Genomic DNA, 23655 nt, shown 5'->3' on the forward strand with positions numbered 1-23655 from the left:
TGTACTAGGCAGATTTTTCTATAAAACGCAAATTCATCTATAATTATTATAGACTCAAGATAATTGGCAAGGAATTAGTAAGAGGAATGACATAAAAACATACACATGCTTGAAAAAGCATGCAATTAAAAGAATTAGGAGCAATAATGTGTAAGACACATGACACAGCAACAGAAAGAACCCACAACTAAACAGCATAAAACACTAATTCAATTTATACCAGGAGTTTATTTCTAAAGCTTCCCTCTCATTTCTTTCATTAAACAGGTACTTTACAGATCTGCATATTTAGAAGCATCACCTCTCAAAACCAAATTGGATAGCTGTGGTTTAGGGCACATTTCAATAGCTGGAGGAGTTATGCAAAGTATGTGCAAGAATGTGGAGTCAGAGTCCCTGCCTCCCACAGATGGAAGAGGCAGCATTATAATGAATTCAACCTGCCCTGAGTGTACAGAATGGTGTATACATTTAATCAAGTGATTCAATTCAGGCTGTCCAAGCTATTCATATTAGACCCCAAGAGAAAAGAGGGCATGCAGATTTAGACAGAAAGTTAGCTTACAATGACGTTTACAAGACAGACAAGTAGACATATTTTCCAGAATGGTTCACATGATTAAGACTGCCAAATTATTTCTGGGCTTCTCCTTTGTCTTTAACAGCATGGAAAGCAGAAAATTAGAAGGTGAAGGTTTTCTTTATTCCATTATGTAGATACAGTAATAATAATGTTAATGTCTCAATGTTGTTGAATTGTGTTGAGAAATCCCATGAACAGCGTTGTGGCCACAAAACATTCCACACATGAAGAGGGGGAGGGGGGAGTATTTTCAATGACCTCTCCTTCCTCCCGTCACTCCCTGAAAGGTGTACTCTAGCACTAGGGGACCCTTCAGAAAAGTGTGGCAGGTGGTGAATAAGGCTTCATGGGAAAATTGCCATAAGTCATCTTCTCATCCATGAATGGGAACTCCTGGTGGATCCAAGCCTCTTTCAAAAAATGGAAGGAGATACCCTGGACCCAACTCATTGAAACTGCTCCTTTTCTTAATTTATTCTACTCCACCAGCTTAAAAAAATCAAAATCAATGAGTACCTGCTAATTCTCTCGTCTCTTATTACCTCTAGTCCTACCTGATTCATTTAACATCTCTCCTTGAGTAGGGAGGGAACAAGATGGGTGGGGGCTGGAAGTAGATGAGACGTACACGGTGCACACGTTCTGAAGGACTGGACACCCCACCACAGGCGAGTTGGAGGGATGGTGGGGAGACTGCCATAGTTAATAGAACCTAGGCAGTAATGGATGTGTGGGTGCAATGCAATTAAGAAGGCACAGGGTGAGCTAGAGAACTCTACATTATATAGATAGATTACTACTGAAGGTGAAGGTTGGGAAGGCATTAAACTTAGAACGAAGAAATTTAAACTGATCAGATGTAAAATACTACGGCAAAACCATATTTGCATGTTTAACTCACATAACTATGCCCCTTCTCCCAGATAAAACAGAAGCTTGGGGGGAAATCTCTCTCTCTCATTGTTTCTCCTTATGGTTTTCAGTCAATACTGTCAGAGCCAAGACAGATTATGTCACCATTATTTTATAAACCATGACAGGCTACTGTTTTCGTTTTTAAAAGGTACAGCAACTTATTCTAGCTTGGATAAACACCAATGTGTCTAAAATTGGTATTCCAGGATAGATGAAAGCCCTTAGCCATTTGCTTCATGATTCAACATGCCCTGAGGCATTGTAATATTGCCATGCACTGCCTATGATGATTCACTGCTCACTCTTTCTCCTTCAGCAAGTTTGGGTAAGGAGAAAGAAAACAGACTGTATTATAGTACTGAAGACTGTAAGGAAAGTTTCTAGAGTGTGAAGTTGTGCTAGGGGGATACTAAAATACAGGCAACTTTGTTGTTGCCCACTTTTCCAGGACTGTTGGTAATATAATCAAGTTTGCACAGAAGGAACATGAACCTTGAGTAATAGTATGCAACACCTCCATTGACATTTATCTCAGCTTCCAGAAAGGCAGCCATTTGAGATTGAAATTAAATTTCAAAAGCCTAATTATGTACAGTGACACACAAAAATTACATTAATGGAAATCCAGTTATTCTCAGAAAAACAAGGCAGGACAGCCCCATTTTGCCAGTGCTTACTATTAGAAAAAGAAAAGAGAATGAATGGAAATCCTTGAGGGATAACCATCCAACAGCAAAAGTAGACCAAGTTTATTTTGGCTCCCACTAAAATATGTAATGCAAGTCTGACCTCTGATTTCTAATACAGATACTTTCCTTACCTGTTCATATTCAACCTTAGCTTTGCTAAGCATCTCTAGGATATCAGTGCATCCATTAATCCTGCTGACACTTCTTCTGTCCTGGAACAGCAGCTGGGATCTCTGAGCTTCTTCTTGCACTACTCTATGATAGAGGAGGGGGAAAACAGCATATGATTAGATTTTATTAAAAATGTACAGCAAAACACACCATTCACTATAGAAGCAGTTTGTTTCATATTTTGAACTGAATACATGCTTCATGAATTCTGTGCACATCTTAACCCCAACAGAGCTATACGTTCTAAACCTGAATTTTATAATTTCAATTCATTGCTGGTTTCTACTTCCCAAAACTGGCAGGGTTTTGTACAGCATTTAGAAAACCTAACAGTAAAGCCATGTAAATGGGAGCAAGTAATACTGTAAACCAACACCTGTGATTCCACTGATTATGACTAAGTTAGGCCATTCTCAAGGTAGTAGGAGGAGTAAATGTACTTTCTTAAAAAAAGCAGATCACTTATACAAACAAAAAGCTTTCGCGCATTTGAAGGAATTTTGAATTTGGGCTACTTGTAAATGTGCTCAGTCACCAAGACTCCCCAGTTCACTTTTCATGTGAACATTTCCCACTTTTGTAGACATGTACAATATATACAGTGTGAAATACAGCAGCAGCCCATCAAAAAACAACACCAGGAGATTCCTCTATAAAGTCCTTTATTAGCCACTACTACAAAAATGTTTTATTTTCGAACAATAGAGCCCAGTTTAGAATGACATTTTTTGGCACAAATTATCACAGGAAGCTCTAAGTGCATTATGGGAATAGCCTGATTCTCATCAGCTGGATGGTGTGTTTGTGTGCAAAATTCTGTATAAGAAAGAATAAGATTAGAGGGAAAGAAATACAAATGATATAGTCTAGTCACTGAGAGCTATGTCTGATCCCTTCATGGCCTATTTTCAAGTGCACACTTACAGACTATTTTATTTCAACTTGCATTTTTAGTCAGAGCCTTTTAAAGGTTTGTTTTGCTTCTGTTTTGCAATATACTGTACTAACCCCTTTAGATTTCAGTTGATTACATTGTCACATTTATTTTGTTTTAAATGTAACTTTCAGTGTACATATGCATAGAAAGATGGTATATCAATTTGTGTGTGTGTGTGTGTGTGTGTGTGTGTGTGTGTGTGTGTTTTAAAGGAGACTATTATTTTACCATAACCTCTCTCACTGGTCCAGAGCAGGAACATTGCTAGAAATTTAAAGGATCAGGGCACAAGCCCATGACCCAAATATGCATTACATAGGAGCCATCTCCAGGGGGCCGTGGGCACCCACAGTAACGACTTATGGAGGCTGAGCCACCACAAAGTCAATGAGAAAAGCCAGCAGGTGGCAGCGGTGCTGCCTCTGAGAGAGAGAAGCAGTTCATCTCCGTTCTCGCAGCCAGTGAGCGAGGCATCCTTTTCCAGGGCGTGGGGCTTGGACGTGGAGGCAGAGTCTCTCTGCCTCCGAGTCTGAGCCTCTCCCCACAGAAAACAGTGCACCGCTGGCTGCGGAGAGGAGGAATAAGAGGAGCCACCACCGCCGCAACATGGACATGTGATGTCACACACGCCTGCATGTAGTGTGTGACGTCGCACGCCCGTGTTGCAGTGGCAGGCACCCACCATCCTGAGGATGAGATGGCACCCCTGATGCATAATATTTGGAGATGCTAATTTATAAACATAGATACCTCTCAGCAGTTGAGCCCACAACTGCACTATATATTTAATATAGTATCATACCACATAGTCATGGCTTCCCCTAAAGGATCCTGGGAACCATGGCAGGGTAGCAATCACTCCCTCTTTCCAGGGAACTTTGGGAATTGTAGCTGAGTAATGGAAAATAGAGGTCTCCTAACAAATCTCTGCACCCTTAACTACAGCCCTCAGGATTCTTGAGGGAACTCATGGCTATTTAAATTGGTATGATAATGCTTTAAAAATGTATAATGCAGATGTGGCTTAAGATGATGGGTGGCTGGGTATCAACACCACTCTGCTTCAGAGGGCATCCAGTCACCCTATAAACAAAGCTTCCTTCAACAAAGCTTTTAAAATGGGAGGGAAAGGGGCAGGAGATCTAGGCTCTGGCTCAGAATAGCCAGTGCTTGGTCCCTACATGGTAGCCTGCTAAAAACGTAATGGTCCACTTTCCTGAAACAGGTTAGATCAAAGCCACCTGAATTAACACACAGTAACCTTCAATGAGATGGAGTAGTGATTTTTTTTTTTAATCTAGTCTCCTGCAGTGAGAGTAGATTTGATTATTAAGAACAGGAAATGCCATGTCAAAAGCATCAGGCTATATTACAGGCAGCTGATGGGAAAGCCAAAAGGTGATATCACAACAATCACAGAATATGTCAATCACGCCATATCTTCTCCATGAAAGGATGCTAGGGCAAGTTAACTCCCAATAGCTTACTCCATCATTACATTAATGTTTCCTCAGTCTAGAATGAAAAACTCACAGAAACAGAAGATCATAAATACCAATAAATTCCCTGGAGAGGGTTGAGAGTGGTCCGTTCTCTGAGCTCTAAAGTATTTGCTGATGCAGCTATTTGATGCCAAATAAGTGTGGTTTGTCCTCCAAGACATGACATTACTATAGGTAATATAGAGGGCATGCTGGGCACATGCTGCGATAAAGCCACCAAATTACACAACAAGAAGAGAGGCAAACCTTCGCTAATTGGCACAGACGATCTTAATTTGCATGATTCAGATCTGAGTATTTGGATTCTGCATCAGTGGATCAATGCAGATGTAATGCTCCTAACATTGTAACCACGGTTAAAAAACTGGTAGCCATGGGATCGTGTACTACTTGGTATAAATCCCTCTCTCTCCAGCACAAATCTAATCCCCACTCTTATCCATTGGTTTGACCAGAATTTGAACCCAGCATTGGGTTGCAGAATCAGGAGTGTTATGTACAGTGATCCACTGCAACTCCTCACTCATTTTGAATAAACGGATCGCACCCGTTCAATAATTCTGTTACTTTACAATTATAAAAATGAGCCAGTTTATTATAAATTCTTGAGCAAAGAATTGTCCTGCTGGACCTGGCCCAGGGCCTATCAAGTTCCGTATTCTGTTTTCACAGTGGCTAACCAGGTGTCTACAGAAAGCCCACAAGCAGGACACAGGGGCAACAGTGCTCTCTTGACTGTGATCCCCAGCAATAGGATTTGTCTAGTCTGAATCTGTATCAAATTGTTTTATTCACTTGCTGTTTGCCATTCTAGGCTTCTTTCGGAAGAAATGGGGGAGGGGAAAGTTAATTAAACAAATTAATCCATCCATCAAATAAGCTAGTATTCAGAGGCATGTAGTGTCTGATACTGGAGGTACCAGGGCTATCTGATATAGCATTATCCTCCAGATATTTTGACTTTGCATGCACTATAAGAGAGCTCACATCACATTGCCTGGGTGCTAAGACATAGTTTGGCTTAGCATTGCATGCAAACAGGGAAAGTAAATGGCCTTTATTCTAAGCACAAAATTAAGCAGTACATTGCAAACCAAGTTAACATGAATTTTTACTGACGGCACAAATATTGGCAAAGATACATGGTTTTATAGGAAATGCTATAAAATGCAAACTAGCAATAACACAAAGTTGCTTTAAAAAATGAGATACTTACTTTGCCATGAGTTTTGCTATTCGGTGACAGTCATTCTTGTCATAGAACCAGATACTGTAAATTGACACTTGAGGAAGGTATTTAAAAAAAGACTGTTAATTATTATTATTATTATTATTATTATTATTATTATTATTATATCATTTTGATTACAGAATATCTTCAAATAGAAAACAGCAGGATGCATAGATTACAAATTCTGTACTTAAAATGATTTATGCACATATGAGCAGTTCTACTGGGTAATTTCAAATATTCATGGAAACAGGAGCAGCAAATAATAAAACAGATGTTAGGTTATGGTATTACACTTGCTAGTGAACAATTTAATATGTACAACCATATTGAAAACAAACATCTTGTTCCCAGGCAAAAGCTTTAATCTTAGGCCAAAAAAAAGGTTACATGTAAAAAGCTCCTGATCTGACAGGTTAAATTACAGGCAGGTCAGATAAAATGAGCACTTAAGACTAGTGCAGAACCCAAAGTGCAGTGCAAATCAACATAACATTCAGCCCAGTGATATGTGTATGATAATTATGAACCATTCACTTAGAAGTCAGTAGCAGCTTAAATTAGACTTTGGATTTAACGTTATACAGTTAACTGGATGTACCAGTCCCATTTAGTTCAGTGGGACTTACTTCTGAGTAGGTATGTGTATGCTTGTACCATTAAAATGAAGTTAACAACATTAACTCAAAAGAGAATTTTGTATAAGCGTTAAATACATTTAAAAATGTATATTTCACTTTCTGCCCTGGGAGTGAAAAAGAAAAGGTCTAAACTAAAGGAACCAGAAATTTGTCAGACTGCATAAGTCTTTCCTTTTCCTTCTAGCCTTTCATCTGACATGCATATACAGAGTCCTTTCTATGTCACCTTCCTGGCTATAAACCTTCATTCTATTCTTGCAAAGTAGTAAAAAGGATCCAGCAAGAAGGAAACTCAAGGTCAGGAGGCAAGGCAGCCGGAGGAAAAGAGACAAAGTAAGTAACGGGCTAAATAACAGAGTCCCAAGAGAGGATGGGTAAAGGAAGCAAAGGATATGAAGCAGAATAAACAAAGGAAAAGGCACTGTTAAGAAAACCATCGCATGGGAACAGGAAGAAGAGTAGCTCTGCTACTGGGGTAGAGACAAAATGAAGACGCAGGATGAGTGATGCCCAGTTTAGTAATCTGATTTGAAATAACTGTGGACTCTAAAAAAGATATAATATATATTAGAACAGCTTTAGGGAACTGGATCAAGCTAGCAGGCCCATAATTCCATGGAACAGGAAACTTGTGGCCAGGTCTCAGTGTTAAGAGATTCTGGCTCTATTCACACAAAACACTAAACCATAGTTAACAAAAATTGGGATTCAGTAAAGGACAAATTCTTAAATAAAAATGGGGAGATGTGATTCCATTAAGCATTGTGAAATATTACCGTATTTTTCACTCTATAGGACGCACTTTTTCCCCCTCCAAAAATGAAGGGGAAATGTGTGTGTGTCCTATGGAGCGAATGCAGGCTTTCGCTGAAGCCTGGAGAGTGAGAGGGGTTGGTGCACACCAACCCCTCTCGCTCTCCAGGCTTCAGGCAGCTATCTGCAAGCCTTCTGAGTGCGGTGGGAGTTCCCACCGGGCTCCGAAGGCTTGCGGATAGCAGCCTGAAGCCTGAAGCCCGGGGAGCACAGCGCCAATTCCCGCTGCGCTCCCCGGGCTTCAGGCAGCTATCCGCAAGCCTTCTGAGCGCGGCAGGAGTTCCCCCCGCGCTCCCCAGGCTTGCGGATAGCAGCCTGCAGCCTGGGGAGTGCAGCTGTCTTGGCTTCTGCCAAAGCCGCGACGCAGCCTCTCCCGGCTGGAGAGGTTGAGCATGGCTAAAGAGGAAGCCAAGACAGCCAGCGGGATGGATCCCGCTCACTGTCTTGGCTTCTTTGCTCTTTGGGGCTGGGGGGGGGAATATATTTTTTCTTTATTTCCCCCCCCTAAAAACTAGGTGCGCCCTATGGTCCGGTGCGCCCTATGGAGCGAAAAATACGGTAAATCTTTGAAAGCAGGTGACTATTGCAATGCAAAACTATCTTTTAAGGAAACTGATTCATAGCTGTGTCCTAAACATAAAAAAATAATAATACTCAGTTAGAAAGTACTTCTGAACCCACTGCGGTCACTTTAGATTCAGGTGGCCTCAGTGGGACAGAATGCCTTCTATCAGCTTTGGCTGGTGGCCCAACTGCACCCCTATCTGGATATGCCCAACTTATGTCATCTAGGCTCTGGTAACCTCTAGGTCAGATTACTGCAACACAATTATATGTGTAAGTCTGTCTTTCAAGACAGTTTGGAAAGTTCAGCTGCAGCAGAGTTTAATGGCCAGGTTGCTCACTTGGGCAAGACAGTTTGAGCATATTACACCGATCCTGGTCCAACTGCACTGGCTGCCAATCAGTTTCCAGGCCCATTTCAAAGTGATGGTTTTCACCTATAAATCCTTAAATGGCTCAGGACCACCATCTCATACGAAGCCCTTCTTCATGTGGCTCCTCCACGAGAGGTCCAGAAGGTGGGAACATGAAAATGGGCCTTTTCTGTGGTGGCTTGCCGTTACATATCTTGAGGTGCCAGGCAAAAACATTCTCCTTCTCCCAGGCCCTTGGCTAATTCAACAATCTCTGGCATTTTAAAGTATGTGGGGTGGGTGGGTACAGTACTGTTTTTGTTTGTTATTATGGTATGTACAATTGGAAACTGCCCTGTGAGGAGGGCAGTATAGAAATTTAATAAATCATAATAATACAGTGGTACCTCGGTTTAAGAACAGTCCTGTTTACAAACAATTCGGTTTATGAACTCCGCAAAACCAGAAGTAGTGTCCCAGTTTGCGAACTTTATCTCAGTCTAAGAACAGAATCCGAATGGTAGAAGGGCACCGGCGGCGGGAGGCCTTATTAGGGAAAGTGAGCTTTGGTTTAAGAACGGTTTCGGTTTAAGAACAGACTTCCACATTGGATTAAGTTTATAAACCGAGGTACCACTGTAAATACAAGTCACATCTTCTCACATACATTTTTTAACTCAAGGGAAAACTTGTAAGACCAATAATATGAGCTGAATTCATTGCAAAGTAGCAACAACTACCATCTGTAGTATAACTTATAAAAGACAGGGTGTAACAATTCAAGGTTTTGAAGCATGGGTAGGCAAGTTAAGGCCCAGGGGCCGGATCCGGCCCAATCACCTTCTAAATCCAGCTCGTGGATGGTTTGGGAACCAGTGTGTTTTTACATGAGTAGAATGTATCCTTTTATTTAAAATGCATCTCTGGGTTATTTGTGGGGCATAAGAATTTGTTCATCCCCGCCCCCCAAAATATATAGTCCGGCCCCCCACAAGGTTTGAGGGACAGTGGACTGGCCTCCTGCTGAAAATGTTTGCTGACCCCTGTTAAAGCTAATGCCAAGAAAGAAAGAAAGAAAGAAAGGAAGGAAGGAAGGAAGGAAGGAAGGAAGGAAGGAAGGAGAGAAGAGTCTTTGATTTAATCTGGAGTTATTAGCACGGTGAAAGAAAACATATGTCTAAGGGGGTGTCAAAGCCAAGTACTAATGGATTTGTCCTGAACAAAGCTAGCTATCAAAGACAGAAAAGAGATAACTGCTTTGCAACAGAACAAGAAAGTGACTGCTGTTTAACACATTAGCTCATTGCGCCACACTATTCTACATGTTTGGCTGCCCTCAACTTAAACTCCATTATAAACACCCTAAATGCAATTTTACCATTTCTCTCTACAGAAATAGCAACAGCAGTCCCACTCCTTATCTTTCTTGAGAAGGCAGAGTTAAAGCAGTTACTAAAGATCCATTCCTCTTCCCTGATCAAACACATGTCACTCTGACAACACTGCTGATATCCACATGTGGCTGGTCTTCAACTTTCTGGACCCACTTTGATATTTTTACAGCAACGAAATAAGACTGCCTGGCTACAAAGGTATATTTAGGGAGCAATCTGTTGTTACCACCAAGGTAACAGAGTTTCAAGTACATCCTTCTGGAATTATATCTCTGTTGCTGCATTTCAACTGGAAAAAGGACATACAGAGCTCAAAAAAGAAGAAAAGGAACAAGTGCAGGCAATATCTTCATTTGAGAATTCAGAGTTGTATACCACCACCTATCTTTTAATATTAGCATGGAATTTCGTTATCTACATCAAGACAGTGACATTAGATACAAAGGAAGAATTGTGAGTGAAACTGATTTGGAAGCATACTTCTTTAAGACCTTTAGAGGTAAGTTCAAAATTGTTGATTTAAAAACCCAAGGTTCTGAAATTTTTGATCACATCTGTATCTATGAATTTATTAAGTGGTTGATGCTTAGATTTTAAGCCCTTTATGGAGAAAGGCACAGTTACCAATGCTGTAGGACACTAGAAATGTTTTTACTTGCAGTCATATCCTTTTTGTCACTGAGTGCTTTATATTGCTTCCCGTTATGCAGTTTGGTAACTACAGCATATCACTGATGTTACAAACATATTTAATATATTATGAATAAAAGATGGGAATTCCATAATGGTCTTCTCTAGAACTTCTGAAGTTAACTTAGTGACTTTCTCAATACAGATTAAAATTGGTGACATACTGAATAATTAGCATAAGTGATTCTAGCTTTTAAAAAATATTTAAAGAATAATCCAGCTGTTACTGTTATCAGGAAAAACACAATTTTTCCTAAAACAAATAGCTGGAGATCTGCATGCCTTGCTCCCTCAGCTAAAGATACTAAAGATACTAAAGAGAGGACAGTGATTTAGCAGACTTGCCAAACTGATTCAAAATATCTTGCTTTTTGAATTTCTCAGGTCCTTGCAAACATTACCTCTAGCGGCAAGAAAATGGTTATGTGACATGTGTTTGATCTCATAGCAAAGTCCTAAATGAAAGGAAATAGGGCTGTGCCAAACAAAAGTAATTAAATTATGATCTTTGGGGATAATTTGCTTGTGCCCATTTGCTATCTGGAATATAGTTTTAATGAAAGGTAGGACAGAAATGCTGAAAATAGCAAATACATGCTATGCTGAATAAGGCCCATCAGGTTTGGCGCAATTTGCCTCCAGCTGGCTGGGGTGCCAGCCCTAATTAGCTCTGAGCAGTGGTGACTTGGAGAAGGGCCACAATGCACGCTCAAATCTAGCATGGCCTCCCCACTGCATGCTGCTTCCCAAGACATTTTACTTCACCCCCCCCGCCTCTCCCCTAACCAAGCATCTGCCCATCTCTGCTAGCCTTTTATATTACCCTACCTCAACACATCAGTTAAGAACCATTATTTGCAACTAGTCAATCAATTGGAATTATGGAGACAAGTGTTCGAGGACACAAAAAGAGGTGTTGAAACAGAAAGACAGAAGACTATATAACACACTGAATTAACACTGTTTATGGATGGAACACAGCTGGAAGAGTGGCACCCTAGAAACTGAACTGGTGTTTAGAGTCTAACTAGCTACTGCCACATCACACGTATATTACTTTAATAGCAGAAGTGGTCCAGGGCAGTTCAAAAAGTGGGGTCTCCTAAATAACAACATTATTCCAAGTTTATACTCACAGTTAGCATTTCTGTACAGAAGAAAGGGCTCGTGTAGTTGAAACTCCAAGTCTTTGTTTACAGGCTCAACCAAGTTGTGCATATTCAGTCGATTCACAATTGTGAAGCCATGGTAAGGTGACGCAGACCTGTTATTTCAAGAGAATAACAAAACAACTGTGTAAATCAGTAGTGGCCAAACTTGGCCCGCCAGCTGTTTTGGGACTACAATTCCCATCATCCCTGACCACTGGTCCCATTAGCTAGGGATGATGGGAGTTGTAGTCCAAAAACAGCTGGAGGGCTAGGTTTGGCCACCACTGGTGTAAATGCGTAACATGGATATTCAGAGGAAAAAACTATTAAATAAATGCATTATATGAATAAACAACCTGCTTTCAGGAAAATAATCAATAGCAATGATGGTGATGAAATGTATCCAACACTATGATGGTGAAGCAGAAGGGGGGGGGTTTCAGCTATTTGGAGAACCTTTTTTTTATTTAATAATTTTTATGCCACTTTACAAGAAAAATTATTTGCAGAAAGGGGGCTCCAGTGGGCAGATAGAATCACCAAATTGCTTTCCTCCTGGTTCTGTTGACAGAAGCTTTTCCATCAGCAATTACTCCTTTGGGAATACCCAAATGACTTTAGTGAAATCAAAATGCCTTGCAAGCTTGCTATTTGAAACACAAGGTGTTTCACAAGCATAAGGAATTCTGGGAGTGGTACTGTTCTGTGAACTATTGTTCAATGGCTAATGGAAGATATTATTCAAGAGCTAAGACAAAAGTTCATGCAAGAAGAATAGCACTCCTCCTAAATCAGACAACACACATGTGCTTGTGGAAGAGGCCAAGCTCACAGATTGGCACCTTTGGATCTAACCAGATGAACTGTTGTATTTCTGTATCTGAATATCAAAAACATAGCAATGATTAGTCTACTTAGCAATATTGTAACTAAAACTAGGGGAGGGGAGGAAGAGATGCACAAACTTTTTTTAAAAAAAAAGAAAGAAAAGAAAACTGATTTTCAAGGCTACTCCAAAGAGGATTAAATTCATTCTTCTCCTTCATTTAAAATTATATAGCAAGTTTCACATGCCATGAAAAAACACCGAAGGATATTTCGGTATGCTTACAACCTTGTATGCAAAACTTTTAGAGCAGAATGGTAAACAAACATTTCAGGTTATCAATAGCAATTCAGAGAGAGGGAGTGGGAAACATAACTCGTAGAGGCACACTTAAATCCAATTCTCAAACTTTTCATAAATGCTAATTCATGCAAAAAAACGGAACAGTGCAGGTATACAGTTTCCCCCCCTGAAATACACTTCAGAAAGCACTTCAGGATCAAAAGTATCAAATATACCAAAAATAGCTATAAAGTATGTATTTTCAATGATGAGCTATTTTCTAGGAACCAAACATGTTATTTCAAACATACCCTTTCTTATATAAATAAAAATTATATCTGTGTTAAGAACAGCTGTGTTAGAAACCAAATTAAATAACAATAAATTAAATATTTATTGGGAATGCAAGAGAAAAACGACACAAACTGCATTCTAGCACACTGTTAAGAAGCTATCCCATAATGTTAACAGGCTTAAGGTGTCATTGGGCTGTGTCTGAGAAACATAAGAGGTCACTTTAATACATACTTTCTTCTTTATTTTCTACATCTATTATAACAGATGGACTAACAGCCTGAGTTAGCATGTCAAAAATAATTAAAATTCAACTGGAGTCATGATTACAGCAGTAAAGGTCTGGAAATAGCATGTGTAGAAAGCCCAAAGGCATTACAACAGCGTAAACAAGAAGAGTGACATTTCTGGTTTTGACTTATTTTCTCTAGATCTCTAAACAGGTTTTGGAGAAAACTGATCATATTGATATTTTTCTTGCTGCCCAAAATAAAACAAATGGTTCACAAGAACAGTTTTAAAAGCACTGCTAGCATTAAAGCATTACTGAGAAAACTGTTATTAAAGAGTTATTTTTGAATCCTTAACTGTATACATGTACACAAGCAGAAGGAAATCAGAACAGCACAATCCTAACCATGTCTCCTCAGAAGTAAGTCCTTTTGAATTCAACGTGGATTACCGTATTTTTCGCCCTATAGGGCGCACCGGCCCATAGGGCGCACTTATTTTTTGGGGGGGGGGATAAAGAAAAAAAATTATTTCCCCCCGAGCTTGCTGGGCTGGGGGCAGGGGAAGCCCGAGCTTCCCCCGACCCCAGCCCCCAGAACGGATCCGGGAGTGACGGCGAGGTTGCATTCAACCTCGCCGTCGCTCCCCGAGCTTGCGGGGCTGGGGGCGGGGGTTAGTAGGGTTAGGACTGCTGGCTTAAGTACCAGGAAATAGGCCTGGAAGCCTACATTAAACTGTACAGACCACAAAGCTCCCATCTCATCTTCTACAGATAACTGAGTGGGTCAGAAAAGGACTTTCATGTTCTGCACCCTCCAGGTTATATGTAAGGACAATCCCAACTAGGGTCATTAGAGATGTCCAGTATGCATGATAAGAGGGATGAGAGTGGCAAGTTCAAGAACAGAAACAGAGAGTTAAAGACCCTCAGCCAACAGACAGAGTAGTTAAAAAGCATGCATATTCAGTTGCAACCTGACACTCCATCTGCAACAGTCAACCATTAGAATGAAGCACACAGCATATCTATGTTACAGGCCTAAGTAAACCCAAAGATTAAATTGCTTTAGTGATGAAGACATTTCCTAATCTCATCACCCACAGATTACAACACTCTGCTGACCACAAGTGTCCACTACCTTGTAAAGTGATTCTCCGCGCCACCTTCAAGAACCAACTCATCCTCTAAAAATTTCCAGCAGTTAAAGTTGGCCTCCTCCCTCAAAAAACTCCTGCAGCTCTATTTCAAGATTATACCCTCTATTTACCATATATTTAAATACTCCCTTTAACCTCAAACTCTAGTGTCACATTAAATTATTTCGTATAATGATGATACACTGCAACTACTTTTCTTTTGCTTAACAGCATTTCTATGGCCATTCTTTCAAGCCAGTTTAGTTCAGTAAGTCAAAACAGGAAGGAAGGAAGGAAGGAAGGGGAGAATATTACATAAGTGTCACCTGTTACTTACTGTTAATACCAATCCTCTACATCCCCTCTACCATAGGTCTGAAGATACTATGGGAAACTCTCTCAGTTATACACTTCCCCTCTTCATTGCAAATTCAATGTTTACTAAAAACAGTCAGGGGGAAAGGTACATTACCACTGGCAGAGACTGCCACCTGAAGAGGCAGCTAAGAACATAAAATGGCCCATCTAGTCCAGCATCCTGTTTTTACAGTGGCCAACCAGATGCCTATATGAGAAGTGCAAAAGCAGAACCTGAAATAAACTAGGTTACCTCCCCTTGGGCCCTATTCTGCATGGGAACCACTAGGGGTCAACCGTTAACATCTATGGAAAGAGTAGCTGAGCATTTTTGATGTAATTAAAAATATTAAATCATTATTATTTATATTTATTTGTTACTGACTACAAACATGTCTCTAAGCAGCTAACAGTTATAAAAGTATATATAATACAAAATATAAAATACATAAAAGAGAATCTTAATAAACCAGAAATGCTCGTCTTGCAGCAACATTAAAATCCTACCCCACCCTATTAAATATGAAGACCAAATCTTAACCACATATCACTAGATCATTGTCTTACAAAAACCTTATGTTATTGTCTAAGTGAGTGTTTTGCCATTATTTACAGAAGGAGTGCGCAGACTTGAGGGAGCCATTTCATTTTTTTTAACTAAGAGCCTGGTGCAAAAGGCATACAGTCAACATTCTGAGCCCAGGAATTTGTTATGAGTAGCAGAACTGGACTGGACTAGATGACCCTCAGGAATCCCCTCAAACTCTACAATTCTATGAACTGAACTCATAAGGCTTCCACACAAAATTCCTCTCCTGAGTATTCCCACTTTTGTTCATTTCAACAGTATAAGTTAGTGGGGGAGCTGTTTTGTTGCTGTCACTGTTAATCAGCTGGAGAGTCAGAAATCCTTGCCAATCTACTTCAAATTGTCAAGAAGTGTACAATGGAATCTCGTGTAACGGTCAGGATCCGTTCCGGAGGCCCATTCGTAACACGGAACTGATGCAAGCTGAAGCGCCGCGTCTGCACAGGTGCGCAATTTAGCACTTCTGCGCATGCACATGCGCAAGCGGCAAAACCCGGAAGTAACCCGTTCCGGTACTTCCGGGTTGCCGTGGGATGCAAGACGAAAACATGCAACCTGAAGCGGACACATGAGATATGACTGTACCAGAAGATCCCAATCTACCCCTGCATGCCTATAATTTACAGTGCACAATACACATCATATCCAGATTATGTCCTTCCTTGTGAAACTTACAATCTAATTATTATTGTACATTCTACAGGAGCGCCTGTATTATGAAACTAACAAGTTTAATAAATAAGAAGAATTTTGACTTTGGGGGAAACAAATGGTAGAGAGGGAAAGCAGAAGCAAGAAACATGAGGGCTCAAAAAACCAAGTACATATTAAGGTTGCCTTTTACTTGGGGATAAGGACTAAACAAGTTAAGCCAAAGGCTTCACAGGAAAGGCGCATCATGATGAAGGATTTGAAGGGAGACAGTGCTCTGGGCATAGGCACCAGCAAGGAATGTATAGAATGGAACTTCTGGGAGGGCTGAAGGGATAAATTTTGAAGAACAAAAAGTCACAGGCATGTATATAATGGAAAACAAGGGTAAAAAGAAAGGATATTGCTCAAAGAGTAAAAGATAACAAGAATTTTGTGGCAGATGCTGAAATGAAGCCAATGGAAAGCTTTATTGAGTTATAAAGCTTTCCACACTGAAGGCATATGCCACAAGCCATGTCCTGTGAGAATTTGGCTAAACTGGTTGTGATTATCCAGGAAAGATTTATCTGGTTCACTGGAGGAAAAATCAGTGAAATTTGAAAGAGGCAAATTTAGTGTGAAAACAGTTACTAGGAAAGTATTTTCTTTCTTTATTTAAGCATACTATAGCCATTTCAAATGTGTACAGTATTAGTTACCCCTTCTTAAGAAGGATATCCAAGAATTGGGGAAGGTACAGAAATACCATTTAATGTGACCAAGGAACAGGGAGGTTCTTCCTTACAAACACCAGAATTTGAAGCATATTTGTTTACATAAAAGATATGGCAAATTTTTAAATAATATCATATACAGGGTTGCTAACACCAGCACAACACAGTAGCATGTAAGCTTTCCTGAAAACCTTGTTTATCAAAAGAACGCCCAAATTTGCTTTCTTAGAACTGCAGGTAGGGAAAAATAGGCATGCTCTATTTGAACAGCAAATAGTTTTGCAATTTATAGTGTTGAAAGCAAAACTGACTCTAGAATAAGATTGATATACACTTACCTTTTATATACAAATAAAGTACCTTCAATGTCAGTCTTCTCCTATAACAAACAATAAGAAATTGTAGCAATAAATTAATTTAAGCATTACAGCCCCTGCTTTATTTATTTTCTTACATTTATATCCCATCTTTTTTCCATCATGGAACCCAAGGTGGTGCATTTGTGGTTTCTAAACAATTGCTGACCAGAACTACTTGTTTTCAGCTCAGGTGCCTTCAGCTCATTCCCTGAGCTTTACATTTAACATAAAATTATAACTATAGCACTTAATGGATCCTAGTTATTTTCATGGTTAAGAATACAACTGTTATGGCTGAATGCTATGGCTGAGAGCTGTCAAGAAGGTGGCTGAGTTATACATACTAACATCTGCTCCAACATAATGAAAACAAACCCTGAAATTATGCTAGAGGTCTAGAAAAATACATCAATACAAATGTTTATACATGGTGGCATTTAATATTGCTATATATAATGTAAGGTGACTCCAAGCAGGAAGGCACAGCACTCCACACAATATTTCGAACTTTAAAAAAATCTATGGTGGATTCACTGGCATGGTTCAAAAGGTAATGATAAATAAATAGGGTGTTAAATTGCATGTACTTTTACATTTGATCTGTCATGCTAAATTCGTATTAAAAAACTGAAGTTTAATTATTTGTTGTTTTTCCATGAATTCTGTGGGCAACTAGGGACAGATAAAGTGAGCTATTAAATAGCATCAACTACACCACACAATGGGCAAATAAGATAAATCAGACAGTCAAAGTCAAGGCAGAATTGCAGTCTGCAAATTTTTTTTAAGCACATGAAGTTTTCCACATTACTATTCTGTTTCTGAGTCGGGGTTGCCAAGATGATGCCCACAGACATATACATGCCTGCAGAGGTTTTCCTTAGAGCCCATAGGGTCCCCTGCCTCTGATGAAATTAGTCTTGAAAGAATAATTGTAGCCAATAGACTAGGTTGTGCTATGTGTTGTGCCCACAACAATTTATCTGGTGAGCAAATGTGCCCACGTACCCAAAAAGGATGGTGACCTCTATTAAGAGCTATAAACTGTAACATATACCGAATATTAAAATGATGTATATGTTTGCAAAACTAAGATTTGTCATTACAGAGACAACCTGCATGGGAGAGATGAAGTGGCATATGCAGGATTCAAAATATGCTTGCAATAAGGAAAAAGTACAAACAAAATCAAATCAAAATATGAGATCACTGGAGGCAAATCAGAACAACTCAGTAGAACAGAGATTTTCAAACTGTGTTGCAACACATTAGTGTGTCGGCTGCAATGTGTAGGTGTGTAGTGCGAACACTCCCTGCGCTCCTCCCAGGGCTGGAAAGGGGTTAGTTTAACCTCCAGTTTGCTAGTAAAACTAAATTACTGTGTCATGAAATGATGTAGGTCTAAAAGTGTGTCACCAACATGAAAAGTTTGGGAAGTTCTGCAGTAGAAGATCAAAGGAAAAAGCGGTAACCCATTCCTTGATAACATGTTACCACTATGTTACCATTCCTTTGTAACATAAGTGGTAACGTAGGCTCACTAAAGAGCAAAAAAGATCAAGAGTGTGTGGTACTATCTTGGAAAAGATTGCTTTAAAGACTGTGCACAACAGCAGAAAAGGCTCTTACCTACATATTCTCCATCCTAATATCTGAAGGCAGGAGGAATGGGCAAGTTCAGATGAGAGGAGGTGGCCTTTAAATGGCTGATACCGACCCATTTAGGAAAAGAAGTTTCTGCTACCTCTGCAGTGCTTCTAATGAATCCCAAGACTTACTGTGCAGATGGTTCAGTGAACACAAAGGAATATTTCATACACTAAAATTTTTCTCACATAAACATGTTATTCCTAAGTTTGCATGACTTGTTGAAATAGTGGAGAGGGTAACAGCTGTGTTTGTTTGTTATTGCAACCTATATGTTTGCACCACTAACCACCATGCAGAAATGTCCTGCAAGGGCAGGTGGGGAGCAGTAAAATTATTGCAAGCTATACCATAGCTCAGTTGTAGAACACATGTTTTGAATACAGAAGGCCCAGGGGTTCAATATCATCTCAAGGCAGGGCTAGGAAAGACTCCTGTCTGAAATCCTGGAGAGCCACTGCCAGTCCGTGTAAACTATACTGACCTGTATCTGACTCAGTATAAAGCAGCTTCCTATACAGTGAGAACAGAGATGGCATATGCCACATTGCTCACTGAAAAAGATGTACATCAATTAACTATATTTGTAATGTATTTTTGTCGGTGTTTGTCCTTTGATGCTATGGCCTGTTGGCTATGCAAATAAAGTCCTTGTTGTTGTAGTCGAACCTTTCAGATGTCAAACAGTTTTCCAGAACAGATTTCGGATGTACATCAACTTCTGATTTGGTCCCAAGAAGGGTCCAAGCCTTGTCAATCCACATGGAACAGGTCATGAATTCTGGATGACAATGACCTAGAATCCTGTTTGGGTACAGTTGTGTGCAATCAAAAATGTATAAACAGTCCCTATATAGGACTAGTACTTTCCACCTTGTGATCTCTTTCATGTCTAAGTAAGAAGCTGAGTGCAGCTGCAGAGTCTTCACCAGTCCAGTAATGCCCCCTTTAAAACAGAGATGGGGAACTTGTGACTTTCCAGCAGTTGGGTGGGTTACAACTCCCATCAGCCCTGACCACTAAACATGCCAGCTGGGACTGATGGAATTTGGGAGTCCAACAGCATCTGGAGGTGCACAGGTTCCACACACCTGCTCTAAAATATGTGGTTAAGTAGGAAACAGTGTAGGTGGGAGCTCTGTTATTTATTTATTTAGCCTACCTTCCCCCAAGTAACTCAGAGGTCTTTCCACAACCACATGTTTTTTTCTAACAACAGCCCTATCACGTAGGTTAGACTGCAAAATGGTGATGGGTTGAAATCCACCTTCAAACAACCCTCAAGCTTTGTAGCTGAGTGGGGATCTGAACCTGCGTCTCCCTCATCCTAGTCTGAATCATAGTGATAATCAGGTAATCTAAAAGAAAGCCTTGAACTTGGGCTGGCTCCGACCTATGAAGGAAAGGAGGAGAGATGTACACAAGTCAAGCTGGAATCCTACTTGGTTCAAATGAAGTTCAGTTCCAGCTTTCATAATCCTGCACTATATTATTATAACCTGTTGCTAAAACCTTGCTCTCTCACAAATACACACACACACCAACAGATATGAGCCCTGACAATATACACACACCAACAGTACATAAGCCATCATTCTCTGGATCCATAATTTCAACAACTAATGCAAATCTGAAGGCTGGCCAGGGATGCTATTTCATATTTTGGAGAGGAGGGGACAGCAAGATCCAGTAAGACCCATTCTAGGATGTGGGCATGGCTAAAAGCAGCATTTTAGGCATATTCAGTCTTCAGAATCTGTGGACCAGCAGCCAGCCACAAGGGCCTCCTAGGACTCAGAAAAAGCACCGACGGAAAGAAAAGTTCACTCCAGTACTAGTTCCTACCAGCAGTTTTTAAACCACCCTCAACTGAGGCCGGCTAATTTGAAAGGGTGTGTTAGGCGCTAACTAATCCGCCCTGAATTTTGAGCCCAGCGAGTTAGTGGCAGGAGGAGGAGAAGAGGACGAGGAGGAGGTGAACCACGGAAAACCAAGGTGGGCGTGTTCCTCCTCTCTTCTCCCCCACCGAAAACATTCCTCTGCGAACAGTCACGGATATATAGGAGGGGTGGGGAAGGAAAGCCGCACGTGCGCGCCCGCCCCCAACCCAACCCACCCTCTTTCCTTGCGGGGGGCAGGCGCCAAGCGAAGGCGCTTTTGTGCGCCTCTTCCATCGGGACCTTCCTTCTCCGTGAGCCTTTGGACCCCGCGAGGAGACTTTGGACGAGGGCGGGTGGGGTGGAGAGGCAGAGAGAAAAGGGTTAACAGCTGGGGCTGAGAGGGGGGCGCCCCCGGCCGCCTGCCCCCCCCCCCCGGTCCCCCGCTCAGCGCCCCACTCACCCACTCGTTGGCCTTGGGGCTGAAGCGGTACAGGGCCACCTGGCCGGTCACGTCGGCGATGCTGGTGATGTAGGGGTCGTTCTGCTTTAAGGCCGCCAGGCTCATGTCCTGCCCCGCTTTGCTCAGAGACTCCATCTTGGACCCGGGATCTCAGCCGCGGCGAAGGGGGGGGGGGGAGGAAGGAAGGAAACAGCCAGCCCAGCCAGCCAGCCGCGCGGAGGAGCCCTGTGCGCAGCGCTTCCTCATCCGCCGGCCGGAAACCGCTACCCTGCGCCTTCGGTTCCGTCGCTGCAGCGCGTCGGGTCCCGGGGGTCCTACAAGGGTTCCTGAGGATGCTTAGCCTCTGGTCGCTCTGTCTTGTCCTCGTTTCTCCACGCGCCCAGGCTTGGCCAGTTTCACAATCGAAATGCGTCGCCCGCCCCCCCCCCACTCACCCAGAAATAAAACCCGGCTATATAACCAAACCAGCTCCTGCAGAAATGCCATGAGCTCAGGAACACATCAGAAGTAAAGTGAATCCGTTGCTTTCTCCTGCTGGAGCCTCTTCAAGCTGAAGATTCCATAAGTTATTGTTGGTTCTCAAATAGTTCCACGGTTTTTGTTTGTTTGGCGAAAATGTAACTACTGTACGTTTAAGAAAGCCCTGAATGTAATGACACCGTTTTATTATCAACTATTTAATTAAAAGCTAATCACAAATTCAGTATAGAAGTGGGGAGGTGTGTAGCAAGAGGGGAAGGGAGGGGTTTTACGGTTTATCCAGATTTGGGTACAGGCACCTATTTTTTTTTTTATATAAAGAAAACATTGACTTCATGTAAATAGCTTTGTGAAAAGCAGCACTGCTTTCTAAATCTCTTAGCATTCTGGGATCATTGGAAGTTAGGATATTTTTGTTTTGCTTTGTTCTGCATTCCACTCTGCCAAATGAAGAACGTGAAGAACGCTTCATTTATAAAAACACATATGATAACAATGAATAATCTACCAAGTATAGCCATGTTATAACCTTAGGTTCAAACAGGAACATAACTATTAGTTTTTGTTTTACTTCCAAAACTGATAGCCATGCTCAATGTACGGCAAGGCTAATTTTACATTATGCAAATGTAATTTTACAAGTATGCAGATCTACCTTAAGTTGCTATTTCTCAACCTGACTTACCTCCTGGAATGTTTGTGAAGATGGAATGTGGCTCTGAGCTCTGTGGAGGAAAAGTGGCATATACATGAAATAAAGCAGGAAAGGGCTATTCAAGCCTGCTTGTGGACTTTTCATAGGAATCTGATTGGCCACTGTGGGAGGCAGATACTAGACTACATGGACCTTTGGTCTGATTCAACCTGGCTCATCTTATGGCCCTGGGTTCACACCTTTGCTGTTAGTTAACTGAGCTTCAGTAGAAACTCAGAATTAACTTCGCCCTCTCAGAGTGTAAAGGGGCTGTAGCAAATGTAAAGAGGAATTCTCAGTGAAGGCACCTTTCAACTTCTCAAGTGCTTAAGTCCCTGTGAAACTGCAATATGAAGCAGGCTGATACATAATAGCTTCTGATAATAGATTATTTTCTTAGTTCTCTAACACCACTTCTGGTGGATTTCTTATTAGATGCTATTTTCATTAACATAAGAATGTGAGAAAATAATAGGAGCCCTCGGGATCAGGCCAATGGCCCATCTAGTCCAGCATCCTGTTCTCACAGTGACCAACCAGATGCTTGTGGGAAGCCTGCAAGCAGAACATGGCCACAACAGCACTCTGCCCACCTACAATTCTCAACATCTAGTATACAGAGGCATAATGCCTCTGACAGGGGAGTTAGAATGTACCTGTCATGGCTAGTAGCCATTGATAGCCCCATCCCCCATGACTTTATCTAATGTTATCCAGGTTTGTTAACATCACTGCCTCCTGTGCAAGTTCCTGTGCAACCATGCACTGCGTGAAGAAGTGCTCTCTTTTATGTGTCCTGAATCTTCCAACGTTCATTTTCATCGACTGTTCATGACAGAGCATCATGACAGAGTATAAGAGACATTCATCCACTTTCTCTATGCCGTGCATAATTTATAAACTTCTATTTGGTTTTACATTAGTCACTTTTTAATAGATGCATTAAAAGACACAAATAGCAACCATGGTGTTTCAAAATGGACCATAGAAGCTGGGAGTTTGGCCCCTTGGCAAAGTAATACATTGGTGCCAACATGTCATATTGGGCTGTCGTAATGTTTTCTGTGCATTGCCAGCCACCAAGGTCATAAGGAAAAGACAGTGTGCCTAAGCTTCAATAGCAATGCTACCCGCCAATTCCCCCTGTTCCCATCAACCAGTGTATTGGCTCCTTCCATGCCTGCTGATAGAAGTGTGAGGTTGCATTCTGGAAGTGCAAGCATGTGTGAGGTTTGTGTGCCCTGGTGTCTCCATGACCTTGGAGGCAGAGACAGGGTTGGCACCAGCTCAGCATCTGATTGACTCTCAGTCATCTCTCCCAAAGGAGGAGGCTCATCACTGACAAGAGGAGATGCCAGCTCAACAGCAGGAGGTGTCTGACTTGGGGTGTATCAGTTTTCACAGGGGTGGAACACTCC

General features: G+C 41.2%; 1 protein-coding gene across 2 annotated transcripts in view; it reads right to left on the reverse strand.

The window, feature by feature from the left end:
- DCP1A (decapping mRNA 1A) overlaps positions 1-21292 on the reverse strand; it is a 35943-nt gene extending 14651 nt beyond the window's left edge. Inside the window, exons 1-5 of one of the 2 annotated variants that reach the window (XM_080996812.1) lie at positions 21064-21292; positions 17056-17096; positions 11620-11747; positions 6014-6080; positions 2319-2442 (exon numbers count right to left, since the gene is read on the reverse strand). In XM_080996812.1, coding sequence (XP_080852938.1) covers positions 2319-2442; positions 6014-6080; positions 11620-11747; positions 17056-17096; positions 21064-21198 — 495 coding nt within the window. In that variant the 5' untranslated portion in view covers positions 21199-21292. The remainder of the gene's footprint in view (positions 1-2318; positions 2443-6013; positions 6081-11619; positions 11748-17055; positions 17097-21063) is intronic. The other variant, XM_080996811.1, reaches the window with a different exon arrangement.
- Positions 21293-23655: the final 2363 nt, after the last annotated feature.

Source organism: Podarcis pityusensis, assembly GCF_964106645.2.
Source record: "Podarcis pityusensis genome assembly, chromosome: 2".
NCBI lineage: Eukaryota > Metazoa > Chordata > Lepidosauria > Squamata > Lacertidae > Podarcis > Podarcis pityusensis.